Below are 24,561 nucleotides of genomic sequence, written 5' to 3'. Positions count from 1 at the left end.
AAATGATAAGAGAATAGGAAAGAGTTTAGTATTTAACTTTTGAAACGCTGTTAAACGACTAATGAGGTAATAGCATATGATACGTGCTAAGCGTTACTAGTATATTACTCACATAACGTGAATACTAATTACAGTACATGTCCGAGATTCGGACTCGTCGGGACTTCCGCGATTGCGGGTTTAGGACTTTCCCGGATATTAGATCATCAGTTTAAATCTAGTAAGTCGGCGTGTCGAAATTATAAAATTAAAAATGTGAAATTGCGCTTTATGAAATAATGAAGCATTTATGATCTAAAGGGTATCAAAATTTAGAAAAAGAAAGCTTACTATTTATTTGTTTACTTTATTAAACATTTCTTTCAATGTAAGTTGTTCAGCTGCTTCGTTTTTTGTGCTCATACTTTCCCTTTAATTTTGTAGACAAACTAATTTCTTGTTTAGTTACATTGTTGAAGTCCTGTGATTGCTGTCACAAGAACCCAGACTAACCTGTCAATCGAAATTTTTTCGTTTTCAGTAACCTCTCTGTCACTTTGTACAATGTCGGTAGCGGCATTTTGTGGATCTAAAACCATACTACAGATTTCGCCATCCATTAATTGATTGATGATTGAGGAGCATTGTCTGAAAAACTTCTTTTATATCATCTTCATTTATTACCGCTTCTCCACAGTTTTTGACAGAATCCGTTAATTGATTCATTTCACCTTTGGTTTATGATATCCGAAAATCTTCAAAATTCGCGGCTATCATCATAAAATTTAGCTGTCGTTCACTACACATATTTGGCTATGTGTCATGAGATTGGCGATGAAAGACAAGTTGTTCCGATAAATTGTATCTTGCTTCTATTGCGCACTGAGACAATTAAGCCTGACTTGTATTAGTTTAGTTATTTATTATACTTATGCACATGCTTATCTGAGTCCTGAATAAATAAAGGCTTATCAGACTTATCTGAGTTCTGAATAAATAAATTCCCACATATACTTAAGGCTTATTGAAGGCCTGCGCTAGATATCTTACCGCCTGATGCAATTTCTGCGAGTCCTAAATTCTGCTACTAAGCACCTCCCTTTGTCTTCGCCACATTCTGCCGCCCGGTGCGGTCATACGATTTAATCTTTTGGCCTTAGTATCACAAACTTTTAGCATATGGAAAGAGATTTTTGTTAAACGTTTCCTCGTCAGCATTTCTTAGCGCATTAAACTTAAATCTGTAATCGTCGCCAAGCGTAATGTCAACATAAAAAGTTACCATACTCTTTATTATTCAACACAAATTTATTATTACTAACACACAAAAAAAATTGTTTAGGCACTCAAGTTGTCATGTGTTGATAAGCATGCGGTGATGAAAGCAAAATATAATAAATAATGATTTGGCAGACTGGGCGTCAGGGATATAAAATATTAGTAAGGTGTAAAATCAAGGATTTATCTATGTAGAATGTTTCGGTTTGAGATGTATGCCAAGCAGATAGGCTCCTACGGAGCCAAATTATTGATCACACAAATTTATGCTAAAATGATGGTTTCTTTAATCACGAGGAAGTGCCGAAGTGAAATTAAGAATCGGACTCTCCAGATGTTTTATTATTCGCGAAAGGGGGGAGGGAAACAAATGCGTATGCGTAAAGCATACCAAAAAAATTTTTTTTTTTTTTTTTTTTTTTTTTTTTTTTAAAGTTGTTGGTGGCTTTGGGGTCCGAATTTTAAATCATTCCGGATCTCGGACTTTGTAGCGTACTCCCTTTTAATATGGAAAATCTTTACAAATGAAGCAGTTGGTAGGAACTCAATTTTTTATTATTAACTTAATTTTTTGTTATATTTTAAATTCAGAGGTAATGCTAATTTTATAATTTGAGTTAATTCTTATTCAGTTTTTTAAAGTGAATGCGTAAATGTACACTTAGCTATAGTTAAAGTCGCCAGAAAATAATTTTATAATCATCCTGCCCATTTTTAATAATCAGTATTTACAATCTGCTTGTTACTTTATGCTGCTAAATTTTGCAAAAAAATATTCTTAATTTGCGTAAGCGTAAAGAGGCTGTAGTTTGTATAAAAAATAATATATTTCTAAATTAAAGATGTTTTAAAAATAAAATAAATTTTTCCAATTGCTAAAACTAGTGTTCGAAAATTTCCAATTATTATTTGAAACTTAAAAAAAATTTCGCCTAAATAACAGCAGATTTCTCCCTTTGTCTGAATTACAAATTTAAAAAGTTCTGCAGAAGTTTCTGAATTGTTTTGCGAATGTTTATTTTCGTCGCTGGAGCCTATAGTTAACTAAACTACGGACTTTTTAACGAATGTAAAACAACAGGAACATCCGCAGAATTATTTACAACCCTTATTATTTGACTATGATGCCTCGCACCTGCTACCTTGATCGAATGCACGATCGGTTTTTCGTCCAGCAACCGCCGAAGCGGACCGTAGGGTAGTGGCGCGTGCCATGTTTTATCGAGTAACCATGGGAACGAGCCATAGTTTGTTGACGGGACGGGACTGTTCACCACCAAAAACCAGATTACCACGAAAATTGACTGCCGATATGGCTGAAGAAGAAACTTTCTCGTGGGTTTTCGAATCCTTAGTTGGATTTCTTAAAGGACCTGTATGGGAAGCAGCTGTGCTGACGTTTATCGAAAAGAAATCTGTTGGTAAGTGACTCATTCTCTTGTTTTCGTTTGAAAATTTATTTCAGAATATAATTAACTTTTTATGCAAGTTTATTGAAACCGAAGGCATTGAAAGTGCTACAAACAATATGTTAAAGGCATATCGATATATATTTAACACATATCGATACTATTTTTTTGAATTTGCCACTTTACATGAAAATCATATTATTCAATTACGTTACATGGCGTGACATTTAACGAGCATAATGTGCAACGTAGATATTTCTATCTAACAGCAGAACGAACAGTTACTATACGTGAACTTGCCTAACATTTAAGGGGAGGGAAAGGATATCATTTCACTGACGCTTTCATTTGCATCAAGAAGCAACAAGTAGAATCGTTTTTCTCTGATGCCGCAAGCTGCACGGGAAAGTGAAATTCCCTACTCTTACAAAGTGTCATTTATACGAGTATGATGCATTGCTTTGCAGTATGGTAAAATGAATTAATTGAATGAATTCTATTTCAGAATAGTAAGTTTTAGAATAGTAAGTGCACGATTTCTAATAAATAAATAAGTAATAAAGAATGTAAAATTATTACTTCTTCTTTCACTAAAATATGAAATTCAAGTAAAATAATTTCCAAAATGGTATTTTAATACATTGCCAGCATGATTTCACACCGTCTGCTGATTTATCCGTATCGACTTGTACATTTTTCTGAATAAATCTCCCGCTCACAATAAATTATAATGTTGAGAATGCCATTGAGTATATTTAGCTGTAGTTCTTTTTCTGTTCTTCTGTCCTCTTGTCTGTTCTTCTGTCCACGACCATGGTAAGCTTTAATCAGAGATTTTCGAACCGTAAAATGAATTATAGATTCTCACTCACATTATAAAATAATTTTTAGTGTATTTAATTAAAATTAGTTGAATTAGAAATCTTTTTGAGGCAGGAGTTTGCTAAATCCTACAAAATTTCTTTATTTCATAAATATACATTTTTCAGACTGTCCAAATGATGTAGACAAGAGACTACGTTAATCTGAAGCATACAAGTAACAAATAATAATAACAACAATAAGAACTATAAAAACTATTTGCAAACAGTACATATCTCGCTCTTTTTTTTTTTTTTTTTTTTTTTTTTTTAATAGACATTATTTTGTGCTAAAAACTTCATAATCTAGGAATGTTTAACGTTACAAATAACATTAAAATGATTGCATTTCAATCAATCGAAAGTGCACTACTTTCTTAAAATACTAAAAACAATTATTTTCTTTGCATAATTCTGTTTTAAGTTCACAATTTCAGACATCTACAGTTCCTTTAACGAATCATTTGAGAAGCTGCAAGAATTTTCTGTTCAGCAAGTGTGCAGTAAAAGAAGTTACATTCTAATATATAATCAAACTCACACCGATAGTCTTTCTACATGCTGGTGTTAGGGAAAGAAAAGTTCAAAAACCACGATTCGATCCTGAAGACATCCTGAAGAGTGTCTTCAGGATCGAATGGTGGTTTAATGTGTATAATATGTTGACTCTGCAGATACCCTCCTTTATTTGGGGAGGGGGAGCATTTCGTAGCCTAACTATTTAACTTACAAACCAGTCAAAGGCCTGTCCCGGAAGATTGAAGTTCTCGAAAAAATCCAAGATTTATTTCTTGAATGCGATTTCAAAATGTCTCTGCCAGTTTGCATATGAACTCTTCTATTCACAATCTCAATAGTTTGAGCACTTGTTGGGAGGCAAGCGTCAAAAAAATAACTGGAACAAATATTGTTAAATGTTTATATATGACTTAAAGGTGGAAGGGTTTTTCAAAGCAAGAATAATTATGTCTATTTGTTTAATTAAACTGGATTGCAAAATATACTGAAATCTAAATCCAGGACTCAAAAACGGATTTTGGTCTTGTGTTAGTGGTCACCTTAAAAAACACGATTATCAGTGATGTTCAGTAACTCGCTTTATCTGTTTTCCTAAAGATCCTGGGGATTGTCAGAAGTGATCGTTTACAATAGTCTGTCGTCCTCAGAAGTTTTACAGTAACTCGCTTGGCTAATATTCAGCTTCTTCAAATTATAGCATTGAAAAATCTAAAGTGTCATCTAAATCCATTTCCATAAAATGAAGAATTTTTGCAGATTCTTTCGATTTCAATGGGCCAATATAAAACATGTTATGATTTTAATATAGTGAACCTTTTCCAAGAGAACAGCCATGGTTCTAGAAGATTCTGCTCTTCTGTGGGCGTAGTTGTCATAAGAAAAGCAACATTGAATACCAATCTTTATTTGCCAAAATGCTGGGCATTTTTAATGATGGCCGTCATGAAAGAATTCATTGTACATGAACTGATGGGTTCATTGTAAAGTGAGATAGATAGTGATTCACTGTGAAGTCATATGATGAAGCGAGATGTTACAGATGCATATGTGTATTCATATATGAAAACATGTCGCTAGTACACGTCTGTAGACGTTTTGGGGGGAAACTATTACCTACATAGTTGATATTGTGTTGTTTTTACTTATACCAGATTATGCATTAGCCATAGGGCAAGCCTCATGAATAAGCATGAGTTGGTGCATATGCGCCTGCCATCACTCATATACTTTAAGCATCAGTGAAGGTACTACGACGTTTCCCACCTCCCAATCTATTTTGATAAAATAAGAAAGTTTCGCATCCTTCTTTAACTTCTTCGAACCTCTTTGGAGGACTTTCAAATCGATATTTTCAAGCCACTCCCCTGCAAAGACATTAGACTAACATGTGTTCTAGTCATAACAACTTTTCCATTAAGATCTCTAATTACTTGTTATGCGTGTTTCTAAAATTTGGTATAATTTATTGCAAATATTTTTACAATATGATCACAATAGTATTCCTTTTGAATATTACTTTAGATTCGCAATGCTATTTAATTTCTATTTAATTGCGCTGGGGTTTTTAATTACCACAGCTACAGAAAGCAAAATTCCGCCTACTTCACCATCATTGAAAAGTTCGTTTAAGTTCATTATAGTTTAAAATCCGAGAAAAGACTGAAGAAAGATAAAAACCGTAAAGGTTTCATAAGAATGAATAAAAAATTTAAATCTTAACAAAATTTCTATGTGCTTGTTCGTCGAGTTTATTTTTTTCTTTTAATTGTATGATAATAATACAGATGAATCAGATACTAGGTAGAAATGTGTTTATGTTAATGGCCTATACTGTTTACAGCTATCAAAAATGAAGACGCAACAAAGTGAAAAATGTGATAACACTTTTAAGTTATATCTATTAACATCCGTTAGTACGTTACCTTTTTCTGTCTTTTCTTATTTCTTCTTCAGTTCATTAAGAAGTTGATAAAAATTTAGGGTGAAAGATTACTGAGTGGACAGAACAGGAGAAAGCAAAGACCTCCAAAGGAAAGTGTGATCCCAGATACAACATATAAATGCTTTCAATGCAACAATGATAAAAGATATTATTGCCGAGAATAGACTAAAAAAAGATATCAGGTAGTTTGGCAGTTATCAATTTGGCAGGCAGTTTGGCAAGGCTGATTTGATGAACTTGTTACAAAGGATCCATTGCAATAGGAAATGCTAAATAGGAAACATAGTAATAGTACTTATCAAACTTCTCTATAAAGTGAATGGATTTCAATCTACGTGTTGAAGGAAGCATTTGAATCAACTCAGCGCACTGTGACATGATGAAACAATGTCACCAGAAATAACAAAAAACAAGCACTACTCATCAATAGAAACGAGTCTTATATTCCTACAAGATATGTCTGTTGGAAACGAGGGAGAAAATGTTTAATTACACGACGTTTTCCTTAAACCTACATATTTACCAGATTTGGTCCACTCAGGTTTTAACTATTCGGAAACACATTCTAAAGATCTTTAGAATGTGTTTCGTTAACCAAGGATGCAGTGCCTCATGCTTTGATGATTTTGCAGTGATGACAGCCTTTAGCAATTTTTTAGTGCACTGTGTATTGAAAGTCTGTTAGACATAGTGTAGTGCTGTCTACTTTACATACCGTAATTCCTCTACTTTTTTCCATAGCCTTTTAGCTTCAGGTTCTGAAAATTTAAAAATATTAGCATAATTTTCTCCTTCTCCAAAGAGTTCAAAGAATGAGCTCTCCTAAATTTTAAAATGGATTCGTCCAAGTAGTGATTATTTTCATCTTACTACCAAAGACTACCCTCGAAAACTACCTGCAAAGGTTACGCGAAAATTTTCTCTTCTAAATGTTGAACTTTATGCTGGGCTAATTCAAGAAAAGACCAATCACAGCAAAGCAAACATGAACTGATAAGAACTGAACTGAAATTTACGATTTCGCTAAGTCAGCTACATGTTCACCTTTTATAATTATAGATGGATGATTTGAGGTCTAAAGAGTAGCAGACACAACAGTAAGAAAGGGCGAGTTTCAAGATACAAGGAATAAAAATTGTACATTGTAATGTTAATACAGGGATGGGCAAACTATGGCCCGCCGGAAAGTCCTATCCGGCCCACGGATATAATTTTAATTTTGTCGGCCTGAGGCAAATTTAAGGAAATATATATTTATATATTATACATCCATCTCCATTTCTACTTTGTTTAATTTTATTGTTTTCTTCCTTTTTTTCAAAGGACTGATGACCTTTTTACTTTCTCTGTTTTTGTTCTACAAAACATAAATTGACGGAAATAGCAAGCACAGACCAAAATGGCTATTAAAAAACATAAAGTTGATTCAGAGTGCCGTACTTTTACTGATGAATGGACCTGGAAATATTTTTTACCGTTGTAAAAGATAAACCAGTGTGTCTCATTTGCAATGAAGCTGAAGCAGTCTTCAAAGAATATAACATTTCCCATCATTTCAAATCTATGTATAAGAATTCCAATTAAGAAGCAATGTCCGAATATGAAAGAAAACAAATGCAGAAGGTCTTTGTAAAAAACTATCAGGCTGAAAAAATTTTTTCAAGAAGGTAAACAGTATCCAAGAGGCAGCTACATATGCAAGTTACATTGTAAAAATAATAAAGCTCTCAGTGATGGGGATTTCGTTAAACCATACATGCTCCAAGTTTGTGATGTTTTATGTCTAGACAAGAAAAATAATTTTGAGACTGTAAGCTTATCTCGAAAAACGGTGACTTCTAGAATCGAAGACATCGATAAAAATTTGACATGACAATTAGAGTCAGAGATTGGCCAGTTGAAATTTTGCTGTATAGCTACGGATGAAGGCACTGATAATAAATGATACTGCTCAATTAGTATTATGAGAACTTTGAAATTATCGAGGAACTAGTATGCATGCGTTCTTTAAAGGGAACTACAACGGGATGTGATATTTTTCGTGAATTTCAGGAAGAACTTTTAACTTTGAAAGTTCCTGTAACAAATATATGTAATATTACGACCGATGAAGCACAAAATATGACAGGGAAAAAAATCTGGATTTCTTGGACTCTTTAATCAAAGCTTTCTCGGGAACAATTTTGTTTTTCTACACTGTGTTAAACATAAAAATGCTCTGTGTAAATGTGCAACTGAATATGAAGCCCGTGCTTGATGCGGTCGTGAAGCTTGTAAATACTATTCGATCTCGTGGGCTTACTCACAGGCAATTTCGAGATTTTCTTCAGTCCGTGCAATCTGAATACTCCGATGTACTGTATTACATGAAAGTAAGGTGACTTAATGCAGGGTGTGTTTTCGAGCGAGTTTAAACAGTGTTCTGCGGAGTGCGAAATGTTAGAAGGTACAGAATGGCTTTCGGACTTTGCATTTTTTACAGATCTTCTTTGTCATATAAGCAACTTGAATGTCAAGATGCAAGGGAAAAACCATTTTATCGACGATATCTGGGCCCAATCTCAAATCTTTTAAACTAAAACTTAATCTGTTTAAAACTTGTCTCATTTCCTGAGGTTAAATTCAGTACCCTAAGTAAATGAAGAGAAGCTTAAGAATTATGAAGATGGCTTGAAAAAACTGCATTTTTGAGTTCAAACGCAGATTTCAAGATTTCAGAGCAAATTTTAAAATGAATTGGATATTTTTATCGTGCCTTTCAGCGTAAATTGTGAAGCAGTGAGGTCAGATTTGCAGCTTGAATTAACTGAGTTGCAATCTATCAATCATTTCAAGCAGTTGTTTCTCAATATCCCAAAATTTTTTTAAATCATTATCGAAAGAAAGTTTTCCAAATTTAATATTTCACGCCTAAAAAATCAGTGCTATATTTGCTTCATCTTATATATGTGAACAAGTGTTTTCAACTATGAACCTTAGAAAGAATTATTTCAGAAGTAGATTGACAGATGAGCATTTAGCCTTGTTCCTTAGAAGCAGTACATCTCGTTTCAAACCTCAAAATAAGGAACTTTCAAAAATGAAATCGCAATTTCATTCACCTCATTAACATATTTAAATTATAATACTTTTATATTGTTTTTAAAATTTCAGCAAAATTTATCTTGGTTCGCCAAACTTTTTTTTTTTTTTTTTTTTCGATTCTTGGCCCGTGGCCGAAAACGTTTGCCCATCCCTGTAGTTAATAATACTATGTATTTTTATTGGATTGTAGGTTTCTTCTTTTTTATTATGAAAGTTTCCTGTAGTTTATCAGTGACTTCCATTTGTTACGTTCTCACTGTTAACGTGTCGTCCGGGAATAACATTTTCCCATGATGTTTTCTCCCGATTTTCGGACGTTAAAAATTGTCCAAAAAGAAAGGGAGTACGCGATGAAATATAGTAACTATTGTTATGCTTTTTAACTTTTATGCATAAAATTTTATATAAAACTGATTACTTTGAATCTTCTCACTTATTCCAGTAATTATTCTCACTTTTTATGCAAGTTGTTTCAGTAATTATTTCGTTTTGTAACAATTGTACCATTTAAACTGCTCGTTTCAGTTTTCGATCCAGTGGAAGGAAATGAAGAAGAATACAAAAAACTGCACGAAGAATATAAAAATTTAGTAAGTAATTTAATATGAAAACTTAGTAAATTCATTTTTTCTGATTTATTAAAATACTAAGCTTAATTTCAGGTACAGCAGAACTTCGTTTATCCAAGGTAACTGCAATTCGGTCAATAGAGATTAAATTTTAATTTATGCCAATTTTTCTCTCGACAAGAATTTTTTAAATATTTATCTGAAATTCCAAAAAATACACAAGTGCATCTGTTACTATTTTAACAAACTCTCTGATTGTTAGATAAATTTGTTTCTTTCAATTTATAATTAATCCATGCAAGATTTTAATTCATAACAAAAATATTCATGGAAAAACTAGAATAAACAAACTCCGATCAAAATTTACAGAAATTGTGAAGTAATCTCTTCCATGCATTTTTAAGATTTTTTTTTAAATTTTTATTTATTTATTTTTTTTTTTTAATTTTTTTTTTTTTTTTTTTTTTTTTTTTTTTTGTAATAGTCTTATAAGTCTAACAGCTACAGCGAGATAATGCCAGTTTTTGATCGATAAAAGCTTCTTTGGAGAAGCAGTCAAGATGTCGTTTTATTTATTGAGTTCAACACTTCAGCGCTTATTAGTTGCCAAGCGGTAAAGATATTAAATATCTGTAATTCAAACCCGGTTTAAATCCCTGTTTTTTGCATGAAAGTTTTCATGGATTTGCGTGATATATATTTGAACGAATGTTCCTTAAAATGACTTCCGCGTAGGAATCGTTCCCTTTAGGTAAAAAGTCCTCGTTGGCTTCTCTGTGATAAAAATAAACGGAAACTAAGATTTCAGGAGAACTAATTTTTACACTTTTCTTTCCGTCGTTAGTCTAACTATGGTCGTAGAGACATTAGGATTTTGGAAGCTGGAGAGATGAAAAATTAACAACCGCCTTCGCCGGGAATCGAACCACGGACCTCTGGAATAACAGCCCAGTGTGCAGAACCACTACACCACGAAGGACGCTAGCAAAGTGGGAGAAATACCTTACATACTCCCCTTTTTAAAGGGTGACTAGGGTTTTAGGGGACCTAGTCTCTAAATCCTGGGTGTGGAGAATCATCATCCACATCCCTTTTAGTTCGGGCGCTACTGTAGAGACATTAGGATTTTTGGAAGCTAGATGAAAAATTAACAACCGCCTTCGTCGGGAATCGAACCACGGACCTCTGGAATACCGGCCCAGTGTGCAGAACCACTACACCACGAAGGACGCTAGCAAAGTGGGAGAAATACCTTACAGCTGAGCCGCTAAGTTAGCCTGCAACTTTATCTTTAAACTTTTCTTTAGTCAAAATACATTAAGATATTACAATAAAAGATGTTAAAACAGAGTTTTGAATGTTGAATAAATTAAAATACGCAAGGAGTAAAAATGTGTGAATTTTAAAAACTAATTTACGATCTATATGAACTCTCTGCATGATATTATGTAATATACTTTCTCTAATTGGATAATATTTGAAAAATCTTTGTAGGAACATTTTCATTTTTAGTATTTGTATTGAATTAAAATATTTTTTATTAATAGCATACATTGCATTATTGCCAATAAAGCAAAAAACAATTCAAAAATGAAGTAATTTGTTCTATTTCAAATCATAATTATTCTAAATTCTACATGTAAGCAAAATTTGTACATGAATATTTAATTGAAAATTTGATTAAGAAAAAATATTTATTAATACATTATACAAGGTGATTCTAAATTGTTCTTACAAATTAAGAGGGGTGAAAATACTCATCCAGATGAGCAATGATTACCATAAACATAGGGTCGCATTCTACTCTGATAGGAAGAAAAGAAGAATATTAGAATTCCAACCTGAACTTACAACAGTGTTGGGAGAGCGAATGAAAAAGACCAAAAGTTGCGCAATCAGTTATTGAAAAACTCACAGAGAATGCATAAAACGGATAAAACCGAAAACTTGGCGTTCGAGTGTTAATTCGAGCTCAGACTTTGATGGCAAACACTCAGATGCACATCTTTGGTTCGCAAGGTCTCATCCTTGCAAACGATTGCAACAAGCAAATTATCTAATCAAGGACTGAATATTATCAACTAACTCCAATTTCTGCTGTATGCCGAGATTAGAATGAAAAGTTCATGCTGTGTTCCGGCTGTCAGAAGTGTGTCCCATAGAAGTGTCCCATGGAAAGGCGCTTCAAGTAGAATGAGCGCAGCACAGTAAGTCCAGGAGGATAGAATAGAATATAGCGAAGGAGAAAAAACTGCTACCTTGGTACTATCAAACCTACCTTGAGTTGGAGTTAGTTGATAATATTCAGCCCTTGATTAGATAATTAACTTGTTGCAATCGTTTTTGAGGTTGAGACCTTGCGAACCAAAGATGTGCATTTGAGTATTTGCCATCAAAGTCTGAGCTTGATTTAACACTCGAACGCCAAGTTTTCGGTTTTATCCGTTTTGTTCACTTTCTGTGAGTTTTTTAGTAAACTGACTGCGCAACTTTTGGTCTCGTTCATTCGCACTCCCAACACTGTTTGTTGTAAGTTCAGGTTGGAATTCTAATAATCCTCTTTTTTGCCTCTCACAGTGGAATGCGATCCTATGTTTTATGGTTATTATTGCTCATCTGGATGAGTACTATCACCCCTCTTAATTTGTAAAAACAATGTAGAATCACCCTGTATATAGGTTGTATGGTGTCTCTTCATGAGTCATAATTTCTAAGGTTTTTCAGGAAACAGGTTGGGAGAGCATTAGAATTTCAAATCAAAACTTCAAGATTACACAGAACATAGAAATAACATTTATTAACGATCACGTTAATGATATAGTATATTACTTCCGCCTATAGCGGCCATGAAACATAATCAAGCATAAAAAAAGTATGACATGCATCATTCTTCATGTTTAAGCGTCAAGTGGAATATTTTTCATCGGCGCGCATCAAGAGCGCCACCTATCTACCGAAAAGACGGAACATACTCCGCCCCGATGAACATTGGTTCATTACAACATTGTTATAAAGATCTTCAATTTTAGATTTAAACAAGTTTCCCATACATTCAACAGTATATCATATAAAATAAAAATGCATAATGACAAATTTAAATTGAATAACAACATTAAATTTAGCACAAAATTTTACAAATAAAACATACTTACAATCTCTAGAAAGAAAACAAAATAATGAAACTGCTAAATTACCATAATCCACAATTGTGGTCCATTCTCTGAATCTGAAACATAATTGAATTAATAAAAGTAAAGACACAAATTATGAATATGCAATTAATTTTTTTAAGAGTCTTATTCATTCAATGGTAAGCGGGAAAGTTTATGTATAGGACGCTTCATTTCGCCCAATAAAGTTTTTAGTTTCACAACACGAACTTTTCCATCAGCACCAGGATATAGTTCAATTACTCGTCCAAGTCGCCACTTTAATGGAGGCAAATTTTCGTCCTTTATCAAGACTAAATCATTGAGGGCTAAATTTGGTTTACCCCTCAACCATTTGGTACGCCCTTGTGATTGTGAAAGATAATCTCTAGACCAACGTTTCCAAAAGCTCTGGAAAATTTGCTGTGTCAATTTCCAACTTTCAGCAGGGGTTAGCTTATTATTTGTAAGATCAGGTTCAGGAATTGCTGTTAATGTAGTCCCAATTAGAAAATGTCCAGGTGTTAAAGGATTAAAATCTTCAGGGTCAGATGAGATGGAAACTATTGGCCTGGAATTCAAACACGCCTCGATTTGTGTAATTAAGGTGTGAAATTCTTCGTATGTCAGAACCTGGGTCCCAATAGTTCGCTTTAAGTGAATCTTCATTTGTTTCACTACAGCCTCCCAAAGGCCTCCAAAGTGAGGGGCAGCAGGAGGATTGAAGATCCATTGAATATTTTCACCGCTCAGATAGTTTTGAAATGCTTCGTCAGAGGAAAGTGTAGCTATGTATCTTCTTAATTCTCGATCAGCCCCAACAAAGTTGGTTCCTCTATCTGAAAATATTTTTTTGGGTTTTCCTCTGCGCGACACAAATCTTTTCAGAGATGCTAGGAATGCTTCAGTTGTTAGATAGCTGACTACTTCTAGGTGAATGGCCTTTGTGGTGAAGCATATATAAAGGCAAACATAACATTTATATCTCGTTCCCCCTCTTCCTTTCCTAGCTTTAATTAAAAAGGGGCCTGAAAAATTCGAGAATTCTATACGGCAGTACGCGAGAAGCAGGTAGGTCGCCCATTATCTGACTGGATGTGCTTGTTCGATTTTTAAAACATTTTATACATTTCCAAATTATTTTTCTTACAATTTCTCGGCCATTAGCGATCCAATATTTCTGTCGCAGAGCAGATAATGTTAATGTGGCTCCTCCGTGAAGGTTCACTTCGTGAAAGTGTTTGACTATCAATTCAGTAACTTGGTGACTTTTGGGAAGAATGATTGGATACTTTGTGTTTTCTGAAAGATTCGAGTTACAGAGTCTACCACCGACTCTAAAGATTTCTTCTCTATCAAGAAAAGGATTTAATTTCAGGATTTTACTGCTGAGATTCAATTTATTCCCTGCTTTCAAAAGTCTAATTTCTTCTCTAAATTCGGAATTTTGCATGATTTTAAAAATCAAATTGCTTGCCTTATCCAGTTCTTGAACTGTTAAAAAAACCCTTGAGTTTTAAAGATGTAGGTTTAATATTGTGGCAGAATCTTAAACACCATGCAGTTACGCGTTTCAATTTTTTTCCAGGATGAAAACCTGGATGTCAATTCAAATTCAGCCTCTTGGCTAATAACAGAACATACAGTAGTTTGACGCTGTTCTACCTGTACCTCTTCCACCATAGGCTCGATCAAAGGATCAAAAGATGATGAAGGTAAAATTTTCTCTTTTAACCACACTGGTCCATTGAACCAAAGTTTATTTCCCACTAGATCAGAAGCTCTTAATCCACGTGAAACTATGTCAGCCGGATTGTCATTTCCCTTACAGTATTTCCATTGCGAAGGTGATACAACATCTTGTATTTCACGTACACGATTAGCAACAAAGGGTTTTCATTTATCAGCGGTACCCCTGATCCAGTGAAGAACAATTTTAGAGTCACTAAAACAAAATACATTATCTTCTTGAATATTAAATAATTTACTTAAATATTTAACTATTCTTGCGGCAATAATGGCTCCCATAAGTTCTAAACGAAGCAAGGTTAATTTTTTAAGTGGGGATACACGGCTCTTTGAAAGAACAAAAGACGTACAGCAAGAATCAGAACACGAAAATATGCAACAGCTCCATATCCCTTGAGGCTGGCGTCACAAAAGACAAAAAGCTCTATTTCATCGAAATTTACACATTCATCATTTAATATGTATTTTCTAGGAATACACAAGTTGAGAATAACTTCGATTTCAAAGTACCAAGTTTTAAATTTTTCACTCAAATAGCTGGGCAAAACTGTGTCCCAATCAATACCCAATTCCCATAACTCTTGTAATAAGAATTTAATTCTGATAACAAAAGGTGCAATGAAGCCAACTGGGTCATAAATTTTTGCCACAATCTGTAATACCTTTCGCTTCGTAACGTGTTTCCAGTCAACTGGTTGTAAAAGTTCTTGTACATCTAATTTCAATGTGTCCTCATCCAAATCCCAAATTATTCCCAGCACCTTTAACGTTTTCTTATCCAAATTATCTTCCTTATTAACTAAACCAATATCTTGCCAATAATTTTTTAAAGATACGGAATTTGATTCAAATTTTCTTAAGTTCATACCAGAGTCTTGAAGAATTTTAACTGCATCAGTTGATAATGAGAAAACTTCTTCAACGGAGTCTGCTCCATGGATAAGGTCATCAACATATAAGGACTTATTTAACATGTCAACAGCTTTGATATATTTCTTTTCATAACCCTTAATATGATGTTTGATAGTGGCGGACAAAATAAACGGACTTGTTGTCATTCCAAACGGCACTCGGTACATTCGGAAAACCTTAAAGCCTAAACTATTGTCACTATCGTCGTAAGAATGATCAAACCACAAGAACCTTAAAAAATTTCTATCTTCACTATCAATTTGAATTTGGTGAAAAGCCTTCTCTATGTCTGCACAAAATGCAACTTTATGTACGCGAAATTTTAAAATTATATCCAACAAGTTAGGATTTAAATTAGGGCCTGATATCAAACATTCATTTAACGATTTAGCTCCTTCAGACTTATAGGAGGCATCATAAACTATTCTTATTCTTGTTGTTACTTTTCCTTCACGTATATAATAACAGTTAGGTTCATTTTCAACAAACTTACATTGTTCAACAATCCCCCTTTCAACTTGTTCTCTAATTATATTATCATATTCATTATATAGGAAATCATTTCCCTTTAATTTATGCTTTAGTCCTAGAAATCGTTGTTTAGCAACGAAAAAATTATCAGCGAGTTGTGATTTATTGTCCTTCCAAAAGAGTTTTGTTTCGTACTTGCCGTTATTAAATTTTAAACTGTCGTTAAAATGCTTAATAGTATCCAAATAGTTTCCGAAAATGTTTTGTTTTCATTTTCAATTCCTATCGAATCCAATTTCCAAAATGACTGCAAATCAAATGTGTTTCCTTCAACGGTAGATAAAAACAAAGCATTAATTCGAGTATTATTATTTTTTACTTTACCCATCACTGTGTATCCAAATATCGTCGGTGCTATAAACAAACCATCATTTATCATGGAATTACTTCCTGTTTGTATATCCAGAAATGCTCCGCGCCAAGCAGAATATTTATGTTCTCATTAACGGGACTTGTATCCGAAAGTTCCAAACCCTTTTTAGTCATAAATTCTTTAATGTTTTGACATGTTGATGGTGCCTGGAATTCTATTGATGATATTAATTCTATCCCGATAGCTTCTACAACAAGGCAGCGATCATCGTTTTTATTTTTTATTTTTAGACTATATACATCAAATTCTTGCGAGTTACCGCACTGATTTCCAAACGAATAAATTGTTAGAGATTCTTTTCTAATGACTTGCAATTCCAAATCGCGCGCTAACTTGTGGGTGATGAAGTTTCGTTCACTACCTGAATCAATTAATAATCTTACGATTCTCGATTTATTTTTGCTTTGAGCAATAACAGAACATGCCTGTAAAAGCACACTATTTTCAGGTTTTAGAGTGTTACAGTGAGAAGTAGATACTAAAGTTTTATTTTGCGTATCTGCGGATTTAACATCTTCCATTTCTTCCGATTTCAAACGGCAGAAAAGTTTATTATGATTTTTCTCGTTACAATTTTCGCATGGTTGTATTTTTGACCGACAATTCGATGACAAATGGGATTTTAGAAAGCATTTGTAACAGCGATCTTCCCGTTTTCATTTGTTTCGTTTTTGTTCGTCGGAAAATTTCAAACATCCGGCAGATGTATGTTCGTTTCATTTGCAGAATATGCAAAACATTTTTACCGATATGTTAAAAGCAGAAGCTTGTGACTTGACTTTATAATTTTTGAACCCTTGTTTAGGATTAACCCCTGTGTATTTATTACCTTTTGAGCTATTAATCAAAATACTTGCTTCTCGGCATTCAGTTTCGATTTTAATGAACTCTATTAATTCACTTACTTCTATATTTTGGTTAGATGTTCTTTTTCTATGAAATTCAAGAGCTAAGTCTTCAGGTAACAATTTAAGAATTATTGGATTCAATAATTGTCCGTATGAACCGCTAGTAACATCTAAACTACTTAAATTTCTAACGCAGATTTGTAACTGATCATAGAGCTTTCTTAACTCAAAAACATTTGAAGAACTTTTAACTGGTTCTAACTGTAACAACATCTGCATGAATTTTGATATAATAACATCTTTACGACCAAACCTCTCTTCTAAGCTTTTAATGCATAGATCATAATTTTCTTCAGATAAAGCATAACCAGAAACACAATTATATGCTGAACCAGATAATAAACTTTTCAAATATGTAAACTTATCTATTTTAGATAAACTTGGATTAGAATGAATAGCATTATCATACGAATTAAAGAATTCGAGCCATTTACTGGGATCACCAGCAAATTTTTCAATATTTAATTTAGGTAACTTTACTGAAGCACTACTTGTAACAACATTATTACCATTCAGAGTACTACTAATACCATTACTAGTTGTAATTATACTTCTTTCAACAACTTCATTACTGTTAATTTTCTTTACTTTACTAACAATCTTAGCTTTAAACGTTGTAATTTTTTCATCATACTCTTCACATACAAGTAGTTCGTTATCATATTCTTTTTCATCAATTAGCATCGATCTTTGAGTCAAGACTTTTAAGTTTCTCATGGTATTCAATTAACAATTCATATGATGAATTTAGATCTTCTAGATGTTCTTTACTTAATTCTTCCGATAATAATTTTTCAAGTTTACTTAGAAGTGTAGTAACTTTACTACGTACAATAGCACGTTTCTTTTTCTCTTTTGCTAAATCATCCATTATGTTTCATTTTCAAAGATCGATACCAAGAACAAATAAATCAAAATTCTTACCTTTCAAAAGGTAATTCCCCTTTTCGCGGGTTTCAGACACCAAAAAATGTATGGTGTCTCTTCATGAGTCATAATTTCTAAGGTTTTTCAGGAAACAGGTTGGGAGAGCATTAGAATTTCAAATCAAAACTTCAAGATTTCACAGAACATAGAAATAACATTTATTAACGATCAAGTTAATGATATAGTATATTACTTCCGCCTATAGCGGCCATGAAACATAATCAAGCATAAAAAAGTATGACATGCGTCATTCTTCATGTTCAAGCGTCAAGTGGAATATTTTTCATCGGCGCGCATCAAGAGCGCCACCTATCTACCGAAAAGACGGAACATAGGTTAATTATCGAATGATCTACATACATGATGCCTATAAATCAAAGGATATGGCTCAGTATGCCATTTCTGTCTAGTGTCTAAAATTGTTCTGACATTCCTTTCCTTCAAGTTAAGCGCTGTGATCGATGTATGACATCACATTTCCTTACACTCCTCACCTGAACTCGTAGAATTCACACTAAGCAACTAAATCTAACGAGAATAACAACTAAATCTAAATAAATGAAAATACAATTATTTTCTATAACAAATTTCAAAAAAAGTTCTTATTAAATATCTACTAAAATATAAAATAAGACAAATTAATCAGTTAAACAAAGAAATTATTAAATGATCGATAAGTTCAAAATTTATCCTGATTAAATGCTAGAACTAAGTCAATAGTTCGTTCACAACTTCTGATGGATATAAGAGTTGTACAAGTCTCTTCAACTGTCTTTTGGATATTTTAATTAAACACGAACGAACATGTTGATCTCATCTTCTATACAACTCTACTATCACACCAAGCTCCCATAAGAGTTTGGACTTTTAGATCGCTCTAAAAGAACTACATCTCTAACTTTTTATTCTTTACTAGGGTTGGGAGTGTCCAAATGGTGAGCTCTTTGTAAGTCATACTGTTTATTCCACCTTTTCCAGAGATGTTCAGAAGTCAGGTTTCGTACACGTGTCTTTTCATCACATTACTTCTATTCGAATTCATGTCAATCAGCTCGATAAAATTGTGATTTTCATTTTAAAGCTGAGATTTCAAAGCTGAGAAAGTATGCTGGTGTGAGAGGCTCTGGTACTTTCAAGTCGTTGTAAGCGTAAGTTAAGGATCTTTGATTTAATAAGTATTCAAACTCTGACAGTATAGTAGTCAACTCTTTAAAACTTAGATTAGTAAACGTATCCAAATATTTTTCTGAAACAGTCTTTTCACGCCGTTCACTAAACGTTCGTAAAAAACCTTCGGCCCATGCCGCACGTTTTGCAATAAATTTGCAGCTTATGTTTTTGCAGGTAATAAAATCCTGGAATTCCTATTCCTTCAATATTTTTTTTTAATGTTCGAATTCTTCTGTTACCTTCTGTTTTGTTTACCTCTGAAATACATAAAATATAGACATTGTTCTGTTATATCTGTTTTGTTTACCGTTTGAAAGATTTTGCTATGGTCTGTATAAAATGGTGTAACAATGTTCACGTATTAACACGAATCATCTAAAGGCTATCAAAACATTTTCTGTTGAGATATTGGAGACCAGCTGTAAATGAAGGGCTCTAGTCACAGCAGGTGAAAAGAGCTATATATGATTTATGAGTTCCGGTTGCTGATTTAACCAAAATCGGACCAGCAGAGACGACTCCTGAGACAGAGATGGTGCAGTTCCAACTAGTCTGCTTTTTCGCAGCTGTGCGATCATCTGTTGAATATATTTTGCTGTGTATTTTCTAAAAATAAAACAGTTTCTAAACATTTTGTTCACAAGATGTCGGTTTTTTGGTATCCAATGTTTTTTCCGAAGGTTGATGTAAGTGATTGTAACTTTACAATGAATCAACTTATTATGTTTTCTTTTAATAGTCAGTTCTGTAAATTTTTTAATTTCGAGATAAGAAGACAGATGTTCGGTGGTGAAATCAAAAAATTGTAATCTTCCTCCAAGCCGCAAGATTCCTTTGTCATCTAGAAAATGGGAAAAGAAAGTAGGGATGACCTCTTAGATAGGTTTTTATCAGTCTCTCAATACAGAAACCTCTAAATTACGCTTTGACGGCTACGCTTTGAATTCTTCAGATCCAAAATTCTTCTGCATCTTTAAATTCTTAAAGTTTGGAAGTTTCTTAGTTTTCAAAGTAAAGCATTTAATCTAGGCTGTAATTTTTAATTTTTTCATTAGATTGCTGTACTTCGAAATATCAAATAATTCCTCATTTACTAGTACGATGCATTTATATTGTTGGGCTCTAGGAAACTTCTTTCTATTATTTCAAATTTTCTTCTTCAATGGTGTCTGCATTACTAGAGGGTGAAAATTCTGAAGCCTGTAAGCGAGTGTGGTCCATGTCACCAAGGTTAGCAATTTCTTTCTAACAGTAGATCGTGGTACTAACAGTAGATCCTTTAGCGGCTTGCGGAATTGGGTTAAATCTAGTAATATCGAAGTTTCTACATCTCGAAGCGAAACCTCGTTCGGAACACTCTTGTCGATATATCTCTAATTTTGGAATCAAGGTATCGAAAATATCCTACCGTGCCGTACGCTTTAGGGCTAACATCTGCAAATATACGGAAACTAACATTAGATTTTTTATAACTATCAAAATTTTCAATTTAATTCAGCTCGTCAACGAATCCAGTCTTTATTTATTTCTAATGAAAAAGTACCATCCCAATTCACACTTATGCCATTATTTTCATTTTCAACAAAAAAAAAAAAAAAAAAAAGGAGGGGGGGAATAAACACATCTACTGGGTTATAAACTCTAGCCACCGTTTAGAGAGTAGTTCTTTTGTGACCTCAGAATAGTCATCAGGTAATTTTCCTAAAAACTAGCAATTCATCTTGATCTTGTCTGTTTCGGGGATATAATTCATGCTAAAAAATTTTGACTTATTAGCTAATTCTACTATATAACTCCTTTCAATCGGCCAGCAATTAAGTTACTCGTAATTTGATGACATTAATATTCTAAGCTACATCTCAGCGCCTTAAGAATCTTAACCGCGTCTGTGGATAATCGACATGCAGTTTCAAAAGTGTCTGCACTGTAATATAAATTGTCTAGATGCAACGAGGAATCTAATATTTCATAATTTTCTCGGATTTGTGCCTTTTATATTATTTATGTGGTTATTTTATCGTTATCACTAAAACCGCTGGACTACAGCAAAATCCGGATGGAAGACATTTAACCATTAAAACGTTCTATTCTTCCTCACTATCTCCAAACCAAAGAAATTTTAAATAAACCCTATTCTTTTTAAGATTACTATCATTAAAAAGGCCTTAACTATATCTCCTCTGAAAGCAGTTTCATATTTATGAAATTTTAATATTATGTCTATTGGGGACAAATTAGGTCCAGTGCCTAGAAAAGCATTTAAGGCTTTTAATCTTTAGCTCTAAAAGAGCTCGCGTCGTTAAACAATCCTACAACTTACAGTTTACTTGGGTTTTATTATTTCCCTGTACAGCATAAAATTGGATGATTCGGTTATTTCCTGCGAGCATTTCTCAATTGTACTCTCCTTCATTTGCTCTTCAGTTACGAATTGATGTTTCTGATAAATCTTAGGACTTTTAATAAATCTATTTTTGCGAATTTCAAATTGCTTTAATGCTGCTCTGAAGTTGTTTTCTAATTGTCCTGCTTCCGGTTTCTATCACAAGCTAACATAGAATCTGTTACTTTGCCCCGTATTCCTCGTTCGACGCTCTCAATCATTTCTCTTTCCTCATTAGTAATCGCTGAGTCATCGATAAGGCCTATCAAATTTATAGTCCACAATAATGTCAATGAATCAGTTACGCAAGGAAAAAAGCTTACTATTGCAGTGTTTTGAGAAACCATTCCGCTGTCTGGATATTGAAGGCCACCTGGGACCCATCCACACGTGGAAGATATTGCATAAATTTCCTTCCGTAACTGAATTTTCTTCCTTTACCATTTTCCAGTTAATCAACATCTATCGAAATTCCAACGCTTCTTTTAGCTAAACAAAAAATTCCCAATCCTTTCTCATTCAACAGTGTTTGTTTTGACTGCGAGGTCGTTTGAGCAGCTGTAATGGCGTCAGTGACGATATAGCTAATTTTTATTTTGCTGTTTTGCTTCGTATCGGAAATATAAAATTCTACAACTTTCATGTATTTTAGACATTGCACATTTCATTCCAAAAGACTAAACAGACAGCGTTTCTTCAACAATTTATAATTTCTTCATTACACGTGTAGCACCACAATCAAGGATTAAATTAGACAACTGACACCTACCGTCATAATGCTAACAGTGAACATGCAATAAAGCATCGTTCTTACACGAATTATTATATGAAACAATAGAAGCGTGAGTTCTTTCGGGAAGTTTTGTTTTTCATCTACGGAAGTTTCTTGGCGCTTTTTCGCCTATTTCCTTTTGTGTTTGGATCTGAAGTCTTTCACGTTTTGTTACAGTTTGAATTATTCCTACTTAATGATTCCTGATGCAGTTTAAACCCGCATTTTAAGCAGTTAGTATTAATCCTACACGATTTCCAAATGTGATATTTTCGAAAACAAATAAAGCATCTATTTTCGTTACGTATACATTTTTTTTTTCTTATATGCTTTTATCACAAGAAAATTAGTTATGGAACCTTTCGGAGAAGATGCATCCTTGATTATCAACAGCATTAAAACTGGCAGCCGTAAGTACATTTTAATCCATTTTTTTATAATCAGGCTCAGCATGTTCGAAACGTGGATGCAAGGTACCTTTTTTCATATTGCATCAATAAACTTAACGTTTCATGACGTTCGTTTCCATTTTTTATGAATTCCCCCCCTTCGACTAAACTTCAAAATGAACTCTTCTGAAATAGATTTTAACACTATAACTGACAAAATAAACATTGCGCTTTCAAATTCCGAACTAAAATTTTGGTTTCATCATATTGTTACGTTATTTTCTCCCTTCACGTTGGTACGGGGTTCGAGTGGATTTGGAGTGAATAACGACGACACTTGATGAAGTATAAAAAACACACTTTATTTAGCCAATATTAATCAGGACAGCTCCAAAGTCAGGTTTTACAGTCGTCGAAGATCTACTATACACTCGCTGGAACAATCAGCGACACAGCCTTCAGGTTATCAGGCTATAACGGTGGAGAGAGCTTCACTGCAAAGCACCAGAGTACAGCTCCCGACTCTGCTCGGTCGTTCTCGGAACTCCATGTACTCTCGAGACTATCCACGCTACAACTCGTGATGCACTCATCGACACACAAAGCACAGCTCCCGACTCTTCGGTTCAGTCGTTCACGGAGCTTAACACACTCTCTCGACGATGCATTAACCGCAATACACTAAGAGACTCTTCGATGCAGTCGACGACCGACTCGGCGTTAGACTTCGAGACACTCGCTCAATGTCTGATTATCAGCTCGCTACACGAGGCACACTATCTCGCACTGTATGCGAGGCATTCACAGATTGCGGACCAGCAGAGTTTATATAGCTTTCGGCTTGTGTTCGAGAACATTCTGGGCCAAACTGGTAAGAATTCGTTCCAGAAGGTTCTCCATCCGTCCATGGCATATCGCCAAATGTCACCAAATGGGCGATTTTTCGCCAAATACGGCAGCCTTCCCACCGCGCCTGGACATTTCGTAACACTGCCCCCCTCTTAAAGACTGCACGTTCCGGGCAGTACAGCCCTTGGTGAGAAGCCAAATTCAATACAAACACAATAACTAAACAAACTAAACAAACAACATAACTAAAGAAACAAATATTTACACTATTTACAAGTTATATACACAAATTAACACATAACAATTTTAAATTTAACAAAATAAAGTTCAGAATGGATTTCAGTCATTGTTTTCATTAAGTTATACCCGGACCGAATACTTTTTCACTGCAGTTCTCAGATGTATTTCTAATATGCATATCACAGTCTGAAGGTTCAATCCTTTCCGACTTTTCATCCACAAAAATATCTGAAACAGTTTGTTCACCACTCTGTAGTTCATTCGCAGCATGCGTACATTTCTCCTCGGTATTTTTAGTGATTCGCACATGCTTATTTTCCTCCGTTTCCTGGAAACCAGTTCCGGTGTTTGCACCAGGGTCATGAATAGAATCCGATCCTTTACAAGCAGAAATATTCAGGTTTAGAAGGAAATCCTTGTCTGCACAACCTGCACTATGAGGCACACACCCAGTTTGTGAAGTGGGTGAATTTTCTTGCAATACTGGAGCGCACTGCTTAAGCTGCCCTTCAGCATCTCCCATCTCTGCATCACCTGCACTTTCAGGTGGTTCAACACTTACTGCCTGC

General features: G+C 34.0%; 1 protein-coding gene and 1 non-coding gene across 3 annotated transcripts in view; one reads left to right on the top strand and one right to left on the bottom strand.

The window, feature by feature from the left end:
• The first annotated feature begins 2,465 nt into the window (after positions 1 to 2,465).
• Positions 2,466 to 24,561, top strand: part of LOC118194606 (cilia- and flagella-associated protein 36) — a 152,462-nt gene continuing 130,366 nt past the window's right edge. Inside the window, exons 1-2 of one of the 2 annotated variants that reach the window (XM_085816849.1) lie at positions 2,466 to 2,678; positions 9,597 to 9,661. In XM_085816849.1, coding sequence (XP_085672975.1) covers positions 2,471 to 2,678; positions 9,597 to 9,661 — 273 coding nt within the window. In that variant the 5' untranslated portion in view covers positions 2,466 to 2,470. The remainder of the gene's footprint in view (positions 2,679 to 9,596; positions 9,662 to 24,561) is intronic. The other variant, XM_085816850.1, reaches the window with a different exon arrangement.
• TRNAN-GUU (transfer RNA asparagine (anticodon GUU)) lies at positions 10,546 to 10,619 on the bottom strand. The gene has a single exon. It is a non-coding gene; the product is annotated as a tRNA-Asn (tRNA).

The sequence above is a fragment of the Stegodyphus dumicola genome, chromosome 5 (genome assembly GCF_044657685.1).
Source record: "Stegodyphus dumicola isolate Sdum_Otavi_A_Nest chromosome 5, ASM4465768v1".
NCBI lineage: Eukaryota > Metazoa > Arthropoda > Arachnida > Araneae > Eresidae > Stegodyphus > Stegodyphus dumicola.
The sequence above is the reverse complement of the archived record's forward strand: the minus strand, read 5'-3'. Positions and strand labels throughout refer to the sequence as shown.